Raw genomic sequence first — 22,478 nt, 5'->3', positions numbered from 1 at the left:
AGAGAAAGGGTGTTGCTGCCTCCCATCAATAGCAACTGTATAGATGTGAGGAGAATCAGGGGCAAGTCAAGCCTCTGCCCCTCCTTTTCCTGCTACCGCCTGACCAGCAGTCACAGTTGCTTTATGGTGCCTGTGTTAATCTCACTAAAACTAAAAGACGGGAGGTTATTGCTAGAGTTTTCTGAGAGCCAAACCCACAAATTTAGGCTCGGGTTGTAATACATTCAAGCAATATCCAAGGCAGAAGGCCATGGCTAAAGAAGCCTAAGACATAAACTATCCTTCCTCATTTTACTTACAAAGAAACTGAATTCCAGCATTTCCCCAGGTCACAGCTGTGGCTTATCTGAGGTATGAACTTTGCCTGGGGCACCCAGGGCAGGGTGCTTGGCGTGGAGGCATTTCTAAGAGGATCTTAAGCTCACCCATTCTCAAAACAGAGGGATATAATCTAAAACTTACAATGTGTCAGTTCATGTCCTGTGCTTTCCCAGTTTTTCAAAGTGACCCGAGAGAAAGTCATTCAAACTCAGCTTTGGCTTTTTATAAAACAGGAATAACATGGTTTTGTGTATCCATAGTAATTTTGAAAAAATACTTCAGCATAGAAGTTGTGTTCTATATAATTGCAAAGTGAATCTTATATCTGGTCCAGTGCAGGATAGTTATAAAGTATCCCATACTTGTTTGCTGGTTAAATAATGACCCTCTGCAAATAACATGGAAAATCATATCCACAGTCCTCCACTATGCAATACAAAAATGTGTTTTCTTTTCCCATTGTACTGTGGAGATTTCTTTGGTTTGGCTTGCCTGGTGTCCAACAGTCCTGTCCATTCATATGTTTTATTGTTGAAAGTTCTGTTCATAGCAAAGCGTTTTTCATGAGTAAAGTTTTGCTGTGTCCTCAGAATTCTCTGCAAATCATAACTGTTTTCTTTTAAAGATTTATTTATAATGCACACAGAACTGGGGTACAGGCCAGAGGTGCAGGGGTGGTGAGAGGATGCACCAGAGACAAAGTGGGGAGCAGAACAGGCAGATCGACGAAGTACACTGCTGAGGGGAGCAGCAGGCGGGTCGGGAGAGGTCTGCTGCGCTACGAGGGTCACCTCCGTCTCACCGAAGCGTCTGTGCTAGCTTGCAGTGCGGGGTTCTAACCCGTTACACCACCAAGGAGGACCCCACAACTAATTTCATAGCAAAATTAAAAATAGATTTCTAGATTGTTAGTGGACTCTGCAGAACTATTTTGTATCTGCTGAGGCATCGTGTAGGTCTGGGTTAGTTAAGTCAAAGTACAGGCAGGAAAGAAGAGATTTTAAGTAGGAGCCAGGGGCTCAGGGAGTTCTTGTTCCTCCTGGCTCCTGCTGAGCACCTGCCTTTCTCTTGTTAGCTGCTTGTCAGTCTTGACACTCAATGCCGCTGATTCTCCTCACATCTATACAGTTGCTATTGATGGGAGGCAGCAACACCCTTTCTCTAAAATGGAATTTTGACAGTCATCCTCAAAGCCTGAATCTTCCCACCTTCAAATCTAGTTTTCAAATCTGCCTTTTATTTCTGTGGAGAGAGCTGTCTGAGCGGTTCCCCTAAAACTGGATGATTCCTTTGGCGGGGGGTGCTGAACAGTACCGTGGACACTAGGGGGCAGCATCGCATCGTGATTGCTAAACGAAATCGCTAGTCAACCTGCCAGAGGCTGCCCCTTGCTAGCCAGGTGAACCTAAGCTTACTCAGGTTCTCTGCAAATTAGAGTAATAATATCACCTTCTCGGTGATCTTAACAAATTTTAAGAGAAATGATCTAGAAGAACCAGTCGGTCTACTCTCGTTTAATGCTTAATACACGTAGACTTATTATTGTCACTCATTATTGTGGATAACTCCAAAATGTTTAAAAATGTCTTTTGTGACAAAAGGGAAAAACTTTCTTATCCTTAAAGAAATAACATTGTCTACTGGTTAGACTATATTTCAGTGGAATAATTTAATATTCCACTCATTATTAAAAATCTATTTATAATCAGCCAGGATTCCTCACACAGAAAATTATTTTGAAAAGAAAAAAATCACCCGAGTTCCAGATGTGTGAAAAGGACTACAAGAACCTGAAGAGACACAGCTCCACCTTTGGAAAATGACCGCCCAAGAAATTCCAAGCCACCATACCTAGGTCCTGTGATCGGGAAGGTCCTACAGATACCACAGCACACAGGGTGAGTGGCCATTTCCGTGGCAGATAATCTGTAGCAGGTCGGGAGCCACAGAAGGATGGGAGGCTCAGTCTGTAACCAAGAGAGGAATTTTTCTTCTTTGATGGCTGGGCTCAATACCTGTAAAACGGTGACACTCTGAGACGTGCTTCTTGTCAATACTTTTGTCTCTAGTATACATTAGGATGCACTTTCTTTCCTGGCTCTGTTTTTTGGCAGTTCTGCCAGAGAACTTTTTTTTTTTTTTTTAAGATTTATTTATTTATTCGTACAGAACTGGGGTACAGGCCAGAGATGCAGAGGGTGAGAGGATTCACCAGAGACAGAACGGGGAGCAGAACAGGCAGATTGAAGAAGTACACTGCTGAGGGGAGCAGCGGGCGGGTCAGGAGAGGTCTGGCTCGCTATGTGTGTCACCTCCGGGGCAGGCGGGGATCGAACTCATGTGGAAGTGGTTTAAGTTTCTTTGTGCTGTGCTTTAACCCGCTGCACCACCAGAGAGGGCCCTGCTAGAGAACTTTTATCACATGTAAAGGCAAGTCTACCTGCAGCACTCTGTGGAGTCAAAGGTCTGTAATTTAAATCAGTCAGCAACTGGCCTACCCCCATGTCTCAGCACTCACCCCTTGGAAACAGCTGCGGATAGCGCTTTCCACAGAGCAGGAAGCCCGACTCTCCCCCACCACAGTCGGGATCTGCAAGAGTCCAGACATCAGCTGTTAGGAAAACAGAGAAGTAGGTGGCCATGGAGCTAGTGTCCCTGAGTGATGGTGATTTACAGTTGGGGGGTCATGAGTATGTGGGGTCTGAGGGTAGATCAACTCAGTGGATGAATCCAAGCAAAGAAATGTGTGGGTTTGGCACCATGGTTGAGTAGGCACGACAGATGAGCAAGTTGAAGAAGTGGGAGGGAATGGGTGAGAGGAAAATCTGGTAATTGAGTCAAAACAGGAATAACTACATTGTTCATTTTTTTTTTTTGAAGATTTATTTATTTGTGCATACAGACCTGGGGTACAGGCCAGAGGCGCAGGGACAGTGAGAGGATTCATGTGAGACAGAGCGGGGAGCAGAACAGGCCGACTGACGAAGAACACTGCTGAGGGGAGCAGCAGGCGGGTCAGGAGAGATCTGCTGTGCCATGTGGTCACCTCCGGGGCAGGCGGGGATTGAATTCATGCTGAACTGGCTTTGGCTTCTTAGTGCTGTGCTTTAACCCGCTGCACCACCAGGGAGGTCCCTGTTCACGAGAACTGGGTACAAGCCAGAGGTGCAGAGATGGTGAGAGGATTCACTAGAGACAGAGTGGGGAGCAGAACAAGCAGATGGATGAAGTACACTGCTGAGAGGAGCAGCGGGCGGGTCAGGAGAGGTCTGCTGTACCATGTGGGTCAGCTCCCTGATGGGAATTGAGCAGTGGCTATGAATCGCTTGATAGTGCCTTGCCCCAACCTGTTGCGCCACCAGAGAGGGTCCCATTGTTCACTTTTGATGATCCATTCAAGTGATTTTCACCTTTCTTTGCTTTCATTTACCTGAGTTATATATAACAACAACATGGTGGTAAACTTTAGAATATTTTTAAGGAAAACCTCGCAAGCAGGTCATATAATCTCAGTTTAACAATGTCAATTTCTGAGGCAGGGCAGTCATTACCTTTGATTAAAGTAAAGAGTGATTGAGATTTGATATTTTGCTCAAGGTAAAAAGAAAAAGTGATATGGAAACGACTTATGTGCCCACTGATGGATGAAAAGATTTAGAAAATAGGGCAGAGGTAACAATGAATACTACTCAGCAATAAAAAATGAGTAAGTCTTGCCACTAGTGACAGCGTGGTTGGATTGTGAAGAGATTATGCGAGGTAAAATCAGAAGGAGGAAGACAAATGCCGTATGATTTAAGTCACGCAGGAGACAAGAAGCTAAGCAAAAGCACCCATAAAACAAAGAAAAACAACAGATTAGAAATTACTGGTAGGGAAGAAGGCTGGGGATAGGGAAGACTAAGTCAGATAAGGGGGTCGGCTGTGCGGTGATTGTGATATAGCAAATACAAGTCTCAAAATATGACTCTGTACACCTGAAACTTATGTAATGTGTTATAAGCCAATGTTACCTCAGTAAACATTTATTTTTAAAAACACTCATTAGTTGAGATATCACTTTAAAGCTCCTATTCTGTTGAGGCTGTTCACAAAGTCTTGTCACTCCCTAACCTTCCATCTAGTCTAATGACTCAATCTGCACTTTACTTGTGATTTCCAGCCACAGTCACCATATGGAGTTTAACTAAAGGGACCTGGCTCTGACATTATCTTTATGCACAGATCCATGTACCTGTCACCTCCATTTACGCCCATGCGGTGGGGGGTCCCTGTTCACGTCAGATGTGGTGTAAGCAGGGGCCTTCATGCCCCTGCCTGCAAGCACAGAAGTAATTTCAAAGCTTCCCCCTGCTGAGTCCATCAACTCGAATAAACATTCTTCTAATCAGGAAAGTGGCACTTAGAACCACTTTGCTGACAATTAGCCAGGCAGAAGTCAACAAACATTTGCGTAATAGTAGATGGCATGTGCTTTAAATGGATAATAACCCTGTTACCAGCTGAATGTAAGTAACTGTTTCCTACATTGTTTGGCCCTTGTCTGAAAAAACAACTCATTACCCTTACTCTGGCCTGTGAGTGCTGATACACTAACTGGACTTCTCAGATGGTGTCCTTGAGCCCTAGAAAAGGGGTTTATCCTCACTTGCAAAATAAGGAAAGTGGCTCAGATGGGACTGAGTTGCCAGCTCTTATTCTGACAGTAGTGGAAAGAAAATTCACTCTGTAGTAGGTTTTAGCCTACATTTTTAGCTTTAAGTGTGAGCATAAAGATTTTGTGGATTAATTGCCCATTTGACTAATTTCTTGCAGGTGTTCTATGGAAGCAGGCCCATGAGTAGATTGCATGCTGGTACCGGCGGAGCACCACTTGAAATGATAATTAGGATCTGGGGAGGAGGAGTTGGAATCGCACAGTGGGGCCTAGAATTTCTATGGGAATCCATCGCTGAGGTCTTAATGGAAGGTAATGGGATGGTAATTTGCTATGCAAATCTCAACCTTCCCAGCAGCTTCCCAGGAACATACTAATGAGGTGGGGTGGGGGGATGCAGGAGAGGGAGGCAGCTCTGGGTGCAGAACTTTGGCCACCGTTGACCTCAGTTTCACCTGGCACAAAGGCCCTGGCACAAAGGCATGGGTTTAGGGCCTGTTGGCTGGGTGCGGGCTGGGGGCCAGTTGTAGCAGTCAAGAAGTGAGCACAAGCTGCTCTACAGAAGGAAAATGCCCTTCACCTCACCTCCTTTTGTTCATCTGCCTTCTAAACACACTATCCTACAAGTCTGAGCACCCAAATGGGTGGGCAGCTTCTCCCACGCTCCCCAGCCCTGCACTGAGGCTTGAGATGCAGAGACTATGGGGAAACGGCTGAGAGTCAGAGAAGACTGGGAGCAGGACCCGTTCCGGGTCCTGTTAAAAACCACCTAGCTGAGTCTTGAAAGACAATTTAAAATTGTCACTCCACCTACAAAGTAGGTGTTTGGAATTTCCAGAATACATTCAATGTTAATAGTTGTAACTATATAAACATAAATATCAAGAGTAAAAGAAGGGTAAGTTACTCCTTGTTCTAGAGTTCTATCATGTTCCCCTTACTCCATCTTCTCTTCTCCCTCCCATCTTGACTATCTCCAGTTCAGGTCCTTGGTCCTTAAGGATATGGGAATATGGCACCCCATATTATGTCTCTTTAGTATATGGAGTACTTTGATGTGGGTCTGCTAATCTTAAGTGGCCTATCCAGCCTCCATTTTGTCACCTACAGTTCTGTATTCTAAAGCAAGGTCAGAACTGCCTGGTCCTAGGAGACCAACCCTACAAGGTGACTTGCAAATCAATTAAGAGCAGTATCGCCACATCACTCTGGGCAGGGTGTGCATCCCGAGGTATGACCGGGAACGCCTGGGGCTGGGGTATGTGTGGGGGGGTGTTGACTGATATATAATGAAGGACTCCAGAAGCTGGTCAGTGGAATGCCTATTGATAAGACTGAAATCCTGACTGCGAAGTCAGCCAAACCATCAGCAGATGAGAATACAGTTCCATGCTTGTCCTCTTCCTTCTACTCCCTCCCCTTTTCTACTTCCCCATATGACTAATGCTGTTTGTCAAAAAAAAAAAGGCCAGGATCTTGCTCTGGAACGACACCCTGCATTATGCACCTGCTCCACGACACCTGCTTCTTTATCAGTGTGGTGTTGCTGGACTCAACACTTTGAGATAAAGGCCACTGAGAAACAGCAGGTGCAGGAAAGGCTCTATAAATGGAATACATTTTCCTTTTGTAAAGGAAGTTTCCATTTGTCAAAGGTGTCTCATCTCTACCAGAAGAGGAGGACTCTTAACTCTTATCAGGAGTTCGAACCTTGGCCAGGGAGCCGAACCAAATGGCGTGGCAGGGCCTCTCCTGTCTCCCCCACTGCTCCCCTCAGCAGTGTATTTCAGTCAATCTGCCTGTTCTGCTCCCCACTCTGTCTCTGGTGAATCCTCTCCCCTACCGCATAAGTAAATGCATCTTCAATTTTTTTTTTTTCTGAAGAGCCTCTGTTCTCCAGTCTTCTGACCACCTATCATCGCTTGCCTCCCTGCACCTGGAAGCCCCAGGCATCTTCTTTCTGGTGGGTGAGCCAGAGTCCTAGCCATCCCATTGTGATGCTCTTCTCAGGCGCACACCTTAATAAACTCTTGTTTGTCTTTCGCTTGTTAACCTGTCTTACCAGTCTAGTTTACAGGGCCCCAGGCCAAGAATATAAGATGGCAGAGGAAAAAGATTTTTTTTTCTTTCCTTCTAGTCTAGCTCCAGAAGAAAAATCACAGTAATCACTATGACTTTACAGTTCAGGAAACCTAGATTGGGGATTTATAGAGGGAGAGATGGGATCCTTGGCCTAGGGGGTGAAGCTGAGTGAGACAGCAGCCACTCACTGCACAGCTGGAGACTGCCAGGTCCACACAGAAGTTCCTCTTTGGTTCCATCATTTTAAGTCACATTAACATATAAAAAACCTTTACTTAGGGGCCCTCCCTGGTGGTGTAACAGGTAGACCGCAGTACTGCAAGCTAGCCACAGCCACTTCAGTGTGAGTTTGATCCCCACCCAGGAGGTAACCCACGTGGCGCAGCAGACCTCTCCTGACCTGCCTGCTGCTCCCCTCAGCAGTGTACTTCGTCGATCTGCCTGTTCTGCTCCCCACTCTGTCTCTGGTGAATCCTCTCACTGCCCCTGCACCTTGGGCCTGTACCCCAGTTCTGTATGCATAAATAAGTAAATCTTTTAAAAAAAAAACACTTTTACTTAAAGGAGGTTTAATTCCTAGTAAGGGTAATGATGTCAAATTTGCACATTCTTGAAGTTCAGTAAATGGTGGAAACCTCAACTATTCAGCATTTCATTTCATCTGTGCTTTCTTTAGGCATCTGTTGAAAGCCTATTTTCTAGTACTTTCCATGGTCTCGGAAGGGAAGCTGTCTGCGGTGGGGGCATGTGCCCAGTGGTTGCAGCAATGAAATCAGACAGGTATTGCGACAGAGTTGTACATGAGGCGTTAGAGAAGCTTAGTGACAATGTGACTGAATTTTGGAGGATCTTGACTATGACCAGTGTCAGGTGAGAGTAGGCAATGGTGCTGCAGACAGGCAACGTGGGTTGGAGAACCTGGTGAGTGTCTGTCAGGCCTGGTCAATGTTTGGTAAGCAGGGACAGAAAGGATGGAGGGAGTATAAGGAAAACAGAATAAGCAGAAGTCACTAGGGAGCATTACAAAGGGGATCATCTGAACTGATGATCTGTCTTTGGACTATTTACAACTCCTTGGAGATTGAAATTAATGTCTAGAAAAGGACAAAAATACAAATAACTCTAAATCAAATCTACAGGCAAGTGAATAAGTCGTGTCCCGGAGGAGGGATAACTCTCCTCTTCCCCTAAAAGTCAGTCTTACATCCACCTGCAAATTTATAATAATAATATTCCTAATCTGTCAGCTTATTCTTTGGTTACTTTTTTTCAACTAGTTGTAGTAACTTAGTGTGCCCTCTTTGTTTTTTGAAAGGATTTATTTTATTTACTTATACATACAAGAGCTGGGTATGTATAGGCCAGAGGTGTGGGGTTGTGTATGTGAGAGGATTCACCAGAGACAGAGTGGGGAGCAGTACAGGTGGGTTGATACACTGCTGAGAGAAGTGGTGGGCAAGACAGGAGAGGTCTGCTGTGCCATGTAGGTCAGCTCCCTGGCCAGGGATTGAACTGGTGCTGCAGTGGCTACTGACAGCTTCATAGCGCTGAGAGGTAGACCCTTGTGCCACCAAGGAGTACTGGAGTCTGCTTTTCATTAATAAATAAATGTATATGTTCTGCCAAAGTGATCACCAAAGAAATATCCATTTTATGTCAGTATGAAGTTTTATGTAACATTACTTCCTTTTGAAAGATGGGGTCAACCCATGAGGCCTTTATTTATGATGTTAAGGCATGTAGACTTTGCAGTATAGACATAAATGACCAATGAAGAAAGTAAGCAGATGGAAGACACTGGGTTTACAAAAAGTCAATGGGCTGCTGTGTGGGAGCGAGAAGAGATTGAGTTGGTGAAACCAGCGAGGAAGCAGTACAATGAGCCAGACGTCCACTTAGACACCAGTAGAGGCTTGAGAAGAGCAGGGTTGCCCAGAGAACTAGTTAGTAAGTTTAGGCTTCTTGAGTATGGGGGAATTTACCTGTTGCAGATCTGTTAGGAGGCTTCTCAAAGCCCTTCGGGTCATACGGGCTCCAGAATCATAACCTCCCCTGTTATTTTCTGCATAGAGCTGAAAAAGAGCTAGACATACAGGAATCTCTCAATGGCATACATGCAATATCTCCTGAAGAGTAAGTAGGTGCCTTGAATTCTGAATGGGTTACTAGTGCATATGAAGGGAAAAGGGGTGAACATTACATTTCATGATTACTGACTTGCTAGTTTGAAGTCTTCATTTGACCACATATGAAAACCCACTCACATTTCCATCTCTTGATAACTCAGGACATGAGTGATGAGATGGTGAGGTTGATAAAGGGTGTTAAGAGCTAAGTCCCAATCTTAGTGGAATAATGACTATTGGTATCTGAATTACCTCTGAACAAATAATGATGAAGGACAACCAATTCTAAGTATTTTAGAAGGAATGTGTCATTTCCTTGAAAAGTCCAAGGTCATGCTAAGCATGTGCTGAAGAACTGGAGTCGTGGTGGAGAGATGGGGGAGCAGGGGGGTGAAGAAGATGACATGCAGGAGACGTGGAGGCGGCTACATTGCAGACGTTCGAAACACCAGACATTACCTCTGTACTTAGTGAGAGGGCAGTCGCTCGCGAGGGCTGTTAGGGCTGCGGCTGCAGGCACCCGCTTGAGAAAACCTGTTCCTGTGCTGAGTGGACCAAACAGAGGCAAGCACAGGGCAAGCAGGGTTATTCCTGGACATGCTGTTAGTCAAAACCATTGCTACTAATGGATGTTGCTGGCATAGTGTTACAGGTTCTAGTTTTCTCAGGTTTGTTTTCCTGTATCTAGAATTTGACAGGGCTAAGAATTGAATAAAAACACTGGATCAATCATTCCATTGTTCATTCATTCACATGTTAGGGATATTTATCGGGTGCCTCCTCTATGTTAGGGATTGAGTCAGGTCCTGGGGTTATAGCTGTCCACAGCTGTACTTTCACTTCCCCGTGACTCAGATGCCTGGTGATCAAACAACAGAGACAAAGACCCAAAAGCCAGTCACAGGAGCCACATATGCTTATATGAGAACATCCCCAGCTCACAGACGCTGGCTCAGAGCCGACCCATCCTTGGCCCACTCACTGACTGTGCTTTCTCCAAACCCACAGACCAGTGTGCCCAAACAGGATTGTCAGAGGCAGGTGCTGATGTTATCTCAGCCATGACAGAAAGACCTTGACCAGCTACTTAAGGAGACTAAAATCATGGAAAAATAACTCGAGAAATGTTTATCATCTATGCAATAAAAATAAATAACAAGCTAAAAATGAAAATGCTGAAAGGCTTTTGCTAGAAACTATTTGCCCGTGGGGGTAAGCTTTTGGGATGATACTTCTTTTCCTTTGATCTTTGCATTTTCCAAATGCTTTCTACTCATGGTGGCTATTTTTTCCTGGTGTACTCCCAATTTTATTAAACCTTAACTTATTAAGTATGCAATGTCTAGTTCAAGGATGAAATGAAAATATCTGAAGCAACACAGGAAAAGCATTATTTTTCAAAACAATGTGAAACGTTTTCTATACTGACTGGTCCTTGAAGCTTTGTTCTCCAAGTGGGATGGGAAATGTGTCCATATTCCTCTGGACTCTTTGATGTAGACAAGGGAGATCTAGCAGAATCTGGAAGGGCAGATGTTAGTCACCCTTAGTGCAAAGGACAGTGTCTGAATATACCTCTGAGCTGCTTTGGGACGTCCATGCAGATGGCGACCTGGCAGGTAAACTAGAACTTCAGATCTGGGCAGTGGGTTTGACAAGTGGATTTGGGTTGCGACCAGGGCACCTATAATGCTGAAAGTCTCTGCAACCATGAAAACAGGAATTAAGACACGTAGAGTAAAAAGGATGTGGGTGGCTCCTAAGTAATTAAAACATATAAGAAGGACCCCGCAGCCTCAAAATACCACTACTACACAGCATTGATTTTAGGGATAATTAATAGGATTTCTACTTTTCAACTTAGGGGGAAAAGTCAGCTGCTAAACATTTCACTTTCACACTGTACAGTCAGTGTCACAGGTAGTTGTACAGGCCTTTCAAATAAATGGAGGGGGTGGCAATATATATCCCGAGAAAAGCTAACATAAATAAAACGTTTTAATTAAACTACAAAAAAAATGAAGCCATTTTGTTCATTAGGACTTTTCAGAATCCACTGGAAAGGATCAGACCTTGTGGATCAAGAACACATATGGTCAACCACTGAAGTGGGGTAGAGGAGTGGCAGACACCAGAGCTCAGTGAAAAACACAAGCACACACATGCACACAGAACACCAGTGACTGGAGCACACACAGCCAGGCCTTGAAGTGGTCTAAACTTGTTATAGGTGCAATGAGCTAACCACTTATTTATACCATATAGATATGACATATGTGGGGTAAATACATAAAATGTATATAAAATATATATAAATCCAAATACCCAACACATGGGAATTTGGACATGGATCTTTGGAAGGTGATTATGTAGATCCAGATGGGGTCCTCATAAACTGGATCGGTGCCCTATAAATTGGTCGCTCCAGAGAGCGATGCTGTCTCTGCCCTGTGAGGACACAGCAAGTAGAGTGTCCTCCAGGAATCCTGAAGCCAGACCTCTCCAGACACCATGTCTGTACCTTGCCCTCGAACTCCCCCTTGGACTTTCAGCCTCCAGAATTGTGAGAAATAAATGCTGTTTAAGCCCAGATGGACTTAGACACCGCTAAGTCACCCATGCACAGGGTATTCAATTTCACTCCACCTGAGGAGCAAAACAAAGCAAAAACTTAAATGTTGGTGATAAAGGAACAAAGAAATAAGCATCTGGGGACTCAAGAAAGGTGTAACCTTGTCATTTGTATAGGTATATAATCACCTGAACAAAAGATGTGCATGGTTCTGTAGCGTGAAAACGAACGGGTATGAGCGAAAGGCAAATGTGGATTTTTCCCCTTCCACCATCTGTCAATCTCTCTGTAAGGTGGCTGGTATGTACTTCTGCCTTCCCTTCTTGAAAGAGTAGTGTATTTGTCGAAAACAAAAAAAGCCTTCTTACATTTGAGATCGTAAGCAAATATCAGACAACACCAAAGTCAATGGCCAGCAGCAACGAAACCCTGCCTTGGAAGCCATGACGTCCCCACACCTCACCTGTCGTACAGGGCCATGAGAAGGCTCAAGGTGAGGTCCGACGCTCTGGGATGCACCTGTCCTGGCCTTTCCAGCCTGGCTTGTCTAAACAGCTCCTGAAGTGCCTGGGAGAGCTGCTGTACTGAGAGGCAGCCTGCTTTCACTTCCCAGAGACTTTGATCAAGCAGGAAGCGTTGGATGAGAGAACTGTCAATCAAGTCCACTGTGGGAACAGGTGAAGATTGAGTCTTATATTCCAGGGGAACAAAAGACTTCCAATCAAGCAAATGTCATCTAGTGCTTAATGAAGTCTGTCCTCTGATGGCACAACTTTCTTTCAAGGGTACGAGACAGGGGCACTATTTGGACACGTATCTCAAACATAACTCAGGCATTACTGTTCTGATAGTCATTTTGACGTGGAAAAAGCATTATCTGTTCATAAAGCACATTTGAAACTTTATTCCCACTATTATTCTAGATTGTTGCTTTATGAAATGAAGTGGAAAGGGAAGGAAGTGAAACACTAGAAAAATAGCCTTCTGATGAAGTTAGGTCACGGTGATACAAAGTTGGAGGAAACATTTTTATATTCTTTAAGTGGATTGAGCAAATGTAACTTTCATGTTCAAATATAGTTTTTCCTCTCTGCAGGAAAACAATTTTTCTGCTAAAATGTAATGGCCTTTGTTAAAAACCCAATAATCTTTATGAAAGGGAAGTTAGTGAATCTTCAGACGCCACCCTTGCCTCAATAATATTTCTTTTTCGAACTTGTTTCCATCAGTTTATGTCTAGGGAAAACACTTAATAAGACCAAAGTCGTTTACAAAAAAAAAAATGGTTTGTTTCTTATATATTTATGTTTCCTATCTCTTAAAAAATTTTACAAGGCAGTGAATATAAGGGCGAATAAAATAGAACTAACACTATGGTTTCCTGCAGACAGAAGATGGCAGACAAAATTAATAAACACCCACTTGTTCCATTTGAAAGGCGGGGATGTCAGTGGCATCGAGAGCTGCTGGCCTGTGAAAGGCTTCAGCCAGTGAAATGATAAAACCCTGCACTTTTCTCCACTTCATAAATCAACCTCACAGATAAGAAATCTAGCAAGTATAATAAAAATTTTTATTTGTTCTCTGATACTGTTTTTCAGGGGGAGATTCTAAAGAAGTGAGCAGTAGGTTTTGGGATATGTGTTTAATAAAAACCTGGCTGCAGGTGGTGGAGGCTGAAAACTCTTTTATCATTAATCAATCGCAAAACCTATCACCGCAGCCTGGAAAGCTGTACACGAGACGCTCTTGTCTTCTGCTGAGAGTCCTGTATTACAGCAAAACAGATAATGGTGGTGTCCATTAATCTCACCACAAGCTTTATGCAGTGATGCTCTCCAACTTCTGTTACGCCGTAGCTCAGTTTTGAAAGGCTTTATTTGGTGTGTTTTCAAATTTTTGTTTGGACAGCTATTCCAGGTAGAACTTTTCTAACCCTTGATTTTGCATATTGCTACTGTGTCCCACAAGGATTATTTATAGTCACATTTCTGATGTCAGGCATAATAAACAATCCAAAAAGGCATTTCCTTCAATTTGACATACACAGGCATTGATATGAAGGTTTATATAGATACTGGGTGTTAACTTTCGTGGAAGAACTTCTCCAGGAAAATAGCATAACTGGGGTAAATTTTTAGTGGGAATTTTCTGCCTTTTGCAGAACCGTGGATTAATAACAGATATGTGAGTTTATTTGTTTGTATCAGTCACTAAAAATGAAAACTTCATTTTGTAGTTAAGAATTCCATAGAATAAGGAAATCAGAAAAAGGAGAAGTTCTCATAAGTATTCCTAAACCTCCTTCTCCCACCCTGTTTAGCCCCATGCACACTTTCTAAAGCATACTTTGAAAGCGACTGGTCGTTGACCAATGTGGCAGATGACAAAATATAAAAAAATGCAGCTTTTCTGAGAAATGTCACATATAACACAACTTCCTTTAGGTCTGATAGGACAAACATCATAAATCACTTCACATGCAGTAACTTTGTGAAAATGTAGTGAACAAGTTATGAGAGATCAATAACTTTACAGATGCCAAGTACCTGTTGTGGTTTATAGCTAGAACCAATTAATTTAATTTTGGAGAATTTGTATAGAAGAAGCCTTTTTACTGTAGTTTAGCTTATTTTGCCTAGGTAGCAACCTAGAGAAAGAAAGCCATAGCCATCAATCAGATATGAATTTAATACAAAAGAGTATTTCTTAGAGAATTCTTGAGATAGTTTCAGAATTTATGGCCCATGGGTTATTCATTTTAATCTACTATTTTGCATGTTTACATAGAAATAAGAGGTGTAACTTGATGTCAATTTTATGTGGTAGTTATAATGCATTTTATACTTAGATCTATAAGCACAGATGGTAAGCTAACTAATTTTTATCATCTTATTTTGTGTCAATATTGATTTCCTGAGAAAGAAACCATTGTTTTTCCAGAAACCAAGTAAAAAGGAAAAGACATTAAATTCTCATCCACAACCATTATCTATTGTCAGACAGAGACCCAACATATGGGTAAAGCCCCAAACCCCCTTACGTCAGTTTTACATCTATAGTTAGATTATTTCAAGGGTTTCAAGAAAGCAATACTTACATTGGCATAGAGATTGCACTGATCGTAATTTGAAGGCCGTTCTATAAATGGAATTCTCAATACTATTAAGAGCATCTGTAAAGAAAACATGAAATATGGATAAAGGGCCAACTCATTAGATAAAACCTACATCCTACAAAGGAATCAGAGAGATTATGTTGCTCAACTTATGTTGTGGGGGGAAGTCAAGGTTCAATGCTCTTTTTCTACCTGGCAACTGAAAGTTTCTTAGGGCTCCAGGGACCCTCTAAGTTTGCCAGACCAAGGAATCCTCCAGTGAGGAGTACGTCCCCGTGAAGCTGTCTACATTATATGTCTAAAAACAATGGCTTTATGGACCAAATAGGAAGAAAACTACACACGTGAATGCATCTAGTCGCATGTATACATACGTATTTTATATTCATATGAAAATGACTCAAGAGCTAATTCCTCATTTTGCAAACATTTATTGAGGTTTTAATATATTACCTTCTCATGAGTCCAGGCCCTTGAAATAAGGCAATTAGCGAATAAAAATTCTTACCCCTTGTGGCCCTCCCTGGTGGCGCAGCGGGTTAAAGCACAGCACTGAGAAGCTAAAGCCACTTCCACATGAGTTCGATTCCCGCCTGCCCCGGAGGTGACCACATGGCGAGGCAGACCTCTCCTGACCCGCCCGCTGCTCCCCTCAGCAGTGTACTTCCTCAATCTGCCTGTTCTGCTCCCCACTCTGTCTATGGTGAAGCCTCTCGCCACCCCTGAGCCTCTGGCCTGTACCCCAGTTCTGTATGCACAAATAAATAAATAATTAATTAAAAAAAAATTCTTACCCCTAGGAACTTAATTTCTCATGGCTTTCTCCACGTTGTTAAGAGTGGACATCTCTGAGTGCTTGAATTCTTAGTGCTTATAGTTATTTTCACTCTATGTGCAAATATTACCTAGTGTTTACATAAATAGCATGTGCTAGAATGAGCTAAGGACTATTTATATATCTTCTTGACATCCACCACCATCAGCACAACATTTCGGGCACTGAGCACATTTGCTCATTTCACAGTGTGGAGGAGAAGCTTTTATTCCTTCCTTTTCCTTTTTATTCCTTCCTTTTCCTTTGAGGAAATTAGTTGACTTTTTGATCTTCAGTTTATTCTTCAGATAAATAGGATTATAGTACATTCCTCTTAGAGCATTTACATGTTTTTTAAAAAATTATATTTAACTTCCACTGAAGACCCTCAATTTAAGTTTGTTTCACTGAGGGCCTCTCTGGTGGGGCAGTGGTGGGTAAGTCTCAGCACTATGAAGCTAACCGCAGCAACCGCAGCCCTGAGTTCCGCCGCAGGCAGGGAGCTGACCCACATGGCGCAGCAGACCTCTCTTCCCTCCCGCACTGCTCCCCTCAGCTCTGTATTTCAGTAGATCCTCCTGTTCTGCTCCCTACTCCATCTCTGATGAATCCTCTCACACCCACCCACCCAGCACCTCTAGCCTACACCCCAGTTCTTGTATGTATAATAATTAAAAATAAATCTTGAAAAATATATACTGGGGCCCTTCTTGGTGGGGCAACAGGTTAAAGAGCAGCACTGTGAAGTGAGTCGAAGCTGCTTCAGCATGAGAGTGCAATCTCAGGCCGGGAGTTGATCCACATGGCGCAGCAGACCTCTCCTGTCTCGCCCGCTGCTCCCCTCAGCAGTGTGTTTCAGTACATCTGCCTGTTCTGCTCCCCACTCTGCCTCTGGTGAAGCCTCTCAACCCCTACACCTCTGGCCTGTACCCCAGTTCTTGTAAGCATATATGAATGCATCTTAAAAAATTGTCTCATTGATATACAGTTTGATTTTCATTTAATTGAAGAGATATAAGACTAGCTCATAACATAGGTTTTTGATGCCTAGGACTGAAATAATGAGTCTTCATATGTAGAAAAAGCAAAACCAAAAGAACACCACTGACCAGTAAACAGATACTGTATTATCTAGCCTTAAAATTCTCAAAATTGAGGTTTATAGGTATCTCTTGAGTTTCTACTATGTGCAAGTCTTGCTTCTAGAAAATGTTATAGTTGTCATAAAAAAAAAGAAAACGAAGCTAGCTGTTCATTGATTCATTTGCCACACAAATACAATAACTGAGTATATCAAGTGTCAGCCACTATGTTGGTACTGAGGACACTAAGGTAAATCAGAAGTTCAGTGTCAAGGGAGAGATAAGATTCATAGTTCAATGTTCCATAAGAGAGTTAGAATATTTTTCAAAGGAGGTGACGTGAAAGCTGCCTCTTAAAAAGAAATAGGGAAATTTTCAGGGGATTAAAGTGAAATAAAGCTTTGAGGGAATGGTGCTACAGACCTAGGGAAGCACACGTGAAAGGCACAAAGGCCTGAGGGTGCAGAAGCCCAGTAAGGAAGGTGTAAGAGAATTATGGGGAAAGGCAGGGTTTGGTTGCTCTGAGTTCGTTAAGGATTTGCATTCTCTTGCAAGTGTCAAGGATCAATACACACTTTATAATGCTCACTCCAATGGGCTGTGGGTGAGAATAAATGCAATAATTTATTTCAGTGGCTCAGGTCCAGATGATAAGATTGATAATGATTCAGCTAAAAGGCAACTTAATGAACTTAAAAAAATAGAAAAGTTACAGAAGACTCTGTCCTATAATGTAATAAAACTAGAAAAAAAATCAATAAAAAGATAAACACATTTATCATTATGAAAACGTTTTTAAAATTCACCTAAAAGCCATGTGGTCAAAGTGGAAATTAAACCTTGTTTTGAGGCTAAAAGTGAGGGGGAAATTTCTGAATAGCTATGCTTAAGTTAACTAATTGGGTTATAAAACCAGGATGGCAGTATAGTTTAGAGATAAAATCTAGAACTGTTTTTTTACGGAAAAAACAAACAAACCCTTGGTAAGTTTAAGAGAAGAAGAAAGACAAAAAAGTAAGACATTAGAGATGAGAAAGGATTTATATTTACATGAGTATTATTTTATTTTAAAACAGAAAAACATATGTACATTTCTATGCCAGCAAATTTGGAAACTGGTATCCTAGAAAATGGAAATGATCAAAATATACCAAAATTTTTTTTTGAAAGACTAATACCCACAGAGGGCTCTTCAAAAAGGAAAACAGGTGTCAAAGATACACAGCCACCTGTAGAGTTAGCTTTGCAGGTGAATTCCTTTAAATCTTCAAGGAACAGGTGTATTCCTATCAATCAACTGGTCCCAAAATTAGAAAAATGCAGAATACTTCCAAATTTATTTTAGGAAGCTAGTATAACTCAACAACAAAATTTGATATTGCTATACTGCAATATCAAAGTCTTTTTAATTCTTTTTTTTAAAAAGATTTATTTATTTATTCATGCAGAACTGGGGTACAGGCCAGAGATGCAGAGGGTGAGAGAATTCACCAGGAACAGATTGGGGAGCAGAACAGGCAGATCGAGGAAATACACTGCTGAGGGGAGCAGCTGGCGGGCCAGGAGAGGTCTGCCTCGCCATGTGGTCACCTCCGGGGCAGGCGGGAATCAAACTCATTGAAGTGGCTGTGGCTAACTTCAAAGTGCTGCACTTTAGTCTGCTGCACCATCAGGGAGGGCCCCTCCGGGGCAGGCGGGGATCTAACTCATTCTGAAGTGGCTTAAGCTTCTTCCTGCAGTGCTTTAACCCGCTGCGCCACCAGGAAGGGCCCCAAAGTGTTATTCTTACAGACAGAAAAACAGTTGAGTTGAGACTTTGAGGAAAACTGGAATAATTGGCCAAGGAAAAGCCTTCTCTTTCTTTCTCTTAAGTTTCTCCCCTCTCTCTAGTATTTATGGAGAAGGTCCTAAAAACATGAACCAAAAAAACTATTCAGTTGATGTCATTGCTTCAAACCTTGGCAGAATAATTTATGGCAATATTAATGTCTTTCTTTTTCATGCAACAGTGGGAGAATTTGAAAAATGAAAAGGCTATTACCGAGTCCATTTCTTTGTGTGTTCCAAGGTCTCTTTTTATTGCTTTGGGAGATTTAACCCCTTCTTGTGTTTGAAGGGTCACCTTGAAGTCAAGTCCCAGTCAGGCCTTGGTTTAGAGGGTCCATCAAAAAATTAATGCTTCTCAGCTCCTGCCCCCTTCCCCCACATGGGAATGGAAGAATTGCAATCAATATTAGTTGAATTTTATGGATGGAGAGCAGGGGGATGTTGTTTATCAAAGCAAAATAGACACACTGACTGAGCATAGGAAAGGTGAGTGGATTGCTGGTGGAACAGAGAATAGGTTCCCTCTGCGAGGTGCTTTGTTATACTAGTTCCGACCTGGATTACACATTTCCCAAGCCTCAACATCTTCCTCATAGACCCATGCAGTGTCTGTCTCTTCCCTCTGAAAAACAGCTTTGAATTCAGTGTTACTTTAACCATTGTTTTCTATGAAGCAGGAGAGAAGATGATGTCTAGATTGGAAACTGGGAGCGGCTCTACTGGGGTTGGGGTTCAGGGGTCATGTGCAGGAAATGGCAGCATGGTATAAACAGGGAGACAAGCTACTGGCTTGGCAAGGAATTCTGTGTTCTGTCTTGACATGTCATCAAGGAGACCTCAAAGCCAAATACAGAGCCCTCAACAGTGACCATTGTGAGACTCCAGATCAGATGGTCAGAATCAAGATGTAGGAAGTTTCTGTCTACAGGGGATGGCTCCTTCCCAAACTTAAGTCAGTCTAAATTTGATACCAAATACACTAACTCAGAGTTGGGTTAAGAAAATAATGTCTCTTGCCTTTGAGTGTGTGTGGAAAAGTCTTGGCTACTACTGAGTATGAAGGGAATGAACTACTGAGAGGGTGACATGTTGGCCCCAGCCAGGCCCATCCTGGAGGAGTTCGAACACCACAGCCCCTTCCTGAACCCATATCAATTCAATGACCAAACTATGATCATGAGCTGAAAACACCACTTCAAGTGAAGTTGGGCCATGCCTGAAAACATCATTCAACAAGAGATCTTGTTTGAAAACCTTTAATACCTCTTTTTTATGAACAGGTACCCCCATATCAAGAATCTACAACTTGCCCTAAGTCTTTCACTTGATATTTCCTTATATTTAAAAAATGTTTTGTTTTGGGCCCTCCCTGGTGGTGCAATAGATTAAAAGCACAACATTATGAAGCTATCACAGCCACTGCAGCATGAGTTTGATCCTCCCACAGGGACATGACCCACATGGCATGGCAGATCTCTCCTGTCTTGCCCACTGCTCCTAGCAGTGAATTTCAGTAGATCTGCCTGTTCTGCTCCCCACTCTGTCTCTGGTGAATCCTCTTACCCCCTGCAACGCTGGCCTGTACCACAGTTCTGTATGCATAAATAAAATAAATCTTTAAAAACAAGTTCTGTTTCAAAACACGAATCCAAAGTTTGTGTGTGGAGGTCACCACTCTGCTCTATCTGGAGAAGAATATAAATTCAGAGTAGGCATAAAAGTCTGGAAATAATTTGCAAAAGTATAATGCCCAACTGTTTTTTTTTTTTTTCTGGAAAATGGCCAGATTTTGTGCTCTGGTTGGCCTCAGATGCACCAAATGAATGCAGAAAGTCAGCAAATTAGGGACTCTGCAGGTTCCCAGATGCTATTCTTGGTGGAAGAGTGATTCTGTAGCTACTCTACCATCTGGCCCATCACACTCCTGTCAAGTTATGTTTTGCAGCGTCATCTGATGAAGTTATGCAGCATAACATGGCAAGCTGTGATCGAGTACAATGTGGAAAATGAATGAGTACCCCAGGTGATCACCTTTAGCTCTGTTACCCCAGGCGGTGGCTGTTTCTCTTTTCTCTACCCCTGCTCGGAGGAGAAAACTCAAGAAAGGGAGAAATTGCTGCAGAATATTATCAAGTCCAAAGCAACAAACACTGTAATCTTAGATGCTTAAAGCAAACAAAATAAGTGATATATGATCGTGTTCAGGGAAGCAATCTGATAGGGAAACTGCTCTTGCTTCAAACAATAGGTGACATTTTCTGTGGGCACTAAGATGAATGTAATAGAATCTTTCAGCAATTCGTTATCTAGTTTAATAATAAAGTGTGGTTTCAAGTGAGAAGCATCCACCTTGCTTAGGAACATACTAGAAATGCATGTTCTCAAACCCCACCCTAGACTACTCAGTCACAGACTCCAGAGGTGAATCCAGTGATCAATCAGTCTCCAGGGATTCTGATTCTGATGTACATAAAATTGAAGAAATGCTGCTTTGGGAGGGAAAAGTGAGCTTTGAATGAATTATCTACTGCTCTTTGTTAAGCTTATTGAAATCAGGGCCCAGATCTGGGAAACCAAAAGATAATTTGAATCATTCATAATGTTGTTACAGATAAATAACTGGAGATGTTACAGGATTTTATCTAAAACAAGCAAAGTTAATAATCTAAATTTTAGCTAAGGGAGTAAGGCTGCTATGAGATCCTGCAATTAAAATATCACAGACGAGTCCTGGGAACCATGTTGATGCTGAGGGAGAAGGGAATTACTCTTCCCATAACCATTTATCAAATATTCATGCAGTGACAGCTGTGAGACTTTCTCCAATTTTGGACCTACATAGTACAGTGAACTTAGCCCTGACATTAAAATAGTTATAATGATCTTATTTTAATAGTAAACCATGAAGATCTTTAAAAATAAGCTAAGCCACTGTTTCTGGTTGTGTATTTAAATAGCAATTTAAAATGCAGTCACACAGAGACCAAGCCTAACAAATTATTTTTAGTGTTTTGGAGCCAATGGACCAAATATTCTTTAATAAATTATGAATTATCTTTGAGAAAAGACTTTTCAATCATGTGATAGTTTCTTTCATAGTCAGGAATTTGCCAAATGTCTACTCTTCTGCAACTCAGAAGTCTGAAAATGTAACATCTGTGCCTAATTTCTTTGTTTACAAGTTCTATGTTCAGAAACTTGACAATAATACTCATACTCACCTTGTTTATCTGGATCCATTTTGCAAACTCCTCAGATGGCAACTGAATCCCTGTAACTGGAAATGAACCACATTTTCAGCAGAAAATCTGGCAGCGTTGGGGGAAGAAAATAATAAGTAAAATAGTCATTCCATCTGAGGAACGAGGAAGGAACATCAAGTATTCAGAGAGACTCAAAAGTCTCATGGGAGGGTGGAAGAGGAACAGAGCAGAGTCTTCGAGTACTGTCCCACACGTCTAGGAATTTAAGGCTATCTCTGGAAACAGAGCACTCCTAAGGAACACCATTAATACTTTGCACTTTTACAACATCGTATGAGTTTTAGACTGGAGTCTCACCTCAAAAAACATTTACGTTTACTGAAATTTTAGAGGATAAAAATTGAAATTTTCAATGCTTATATTTCTATCATTATGCTAAAAAATTTTATATATTAAACTTCCAAAAAATACTATCCATTTGAACACCTTATCTTTTACCCTCACACACTTTCATTTCAGTTAATATTTAATTTTTTTTTAAGATTTATTTATTTGTTCATACAGAACTGGGGTACAGGCCAGAGGCTCAGGGGTGGCAAGAGGCTTCACCAGAGACAGAGTGGGGAGCAGAACAGGCAGATCTACGAAGTCCACTGGAGGGGAGCAGCAGGTTAAA

At 42.2% G+C, this 22,478-nt stretch overlaps 1 protein-coding gene across 1 annotated transcript in view; it reads right to left on the bottom strand.

Moving 5' to 3' along the window:
- DYTN (dystrotelin) overlaps positions 1–22,478 on the bottom strand; it is a 39,929-nt gene that overhangs the window by 16,450 nt on the left and 1,001 nt on the right. The window contains exons 2-8 of the mRNA XM_012725899.1: positions 21,821–21,907; positions 14,859–14,933; positions 12,222–12,423; positions 9,646–9,731; positions 9,043–9,143; positions 2,840–2,911; positions 2,173–2,336 (exon numbers count right to left, since the gene is read on the bottom strand). Of these exons, the coding sequence (XP_012581353.1) occupies positions 2,173–2,336; positions 2,840–2,911; positions 9,043–9,143; positions 9,646–9,731; positions 12,222–12,423; positions 14,859–14,933; positions 21,821–21,839 (719 nt within the window). The 5' untranslated portion in view covers positions 21,840–21,907. The remainder of the gene's footprint in view (positions 1–2,172; positions 2,337–2,839; positions 2,912–9,042; positions 9,144–9,645; positions 9,732–12,221; positions 12,424–14,858; positions 14,934–21,820; positions 21,908–22,478) is intronic.

This window comes from Condylura cristata, unplaced genomic scaffold (genome assembly GCF_000260355.1).
Source record: "Condylura cristata isolate star-nosed mole 26May11 unplaced genomic scaffold, ConCri1.0 scaffold00002, whole genome shotgun sequence".
Lineage (NCBI taxonomy): Eukaryota > Metazoa > Chordata > Mammalia > Eulipotyphla > Talpidae > Condylura > Condylura cristata.
Note: the sequence above shows the minus strand (reverse complement) of the source record. Positions and strands in the feature narration are given on the sequence as shown.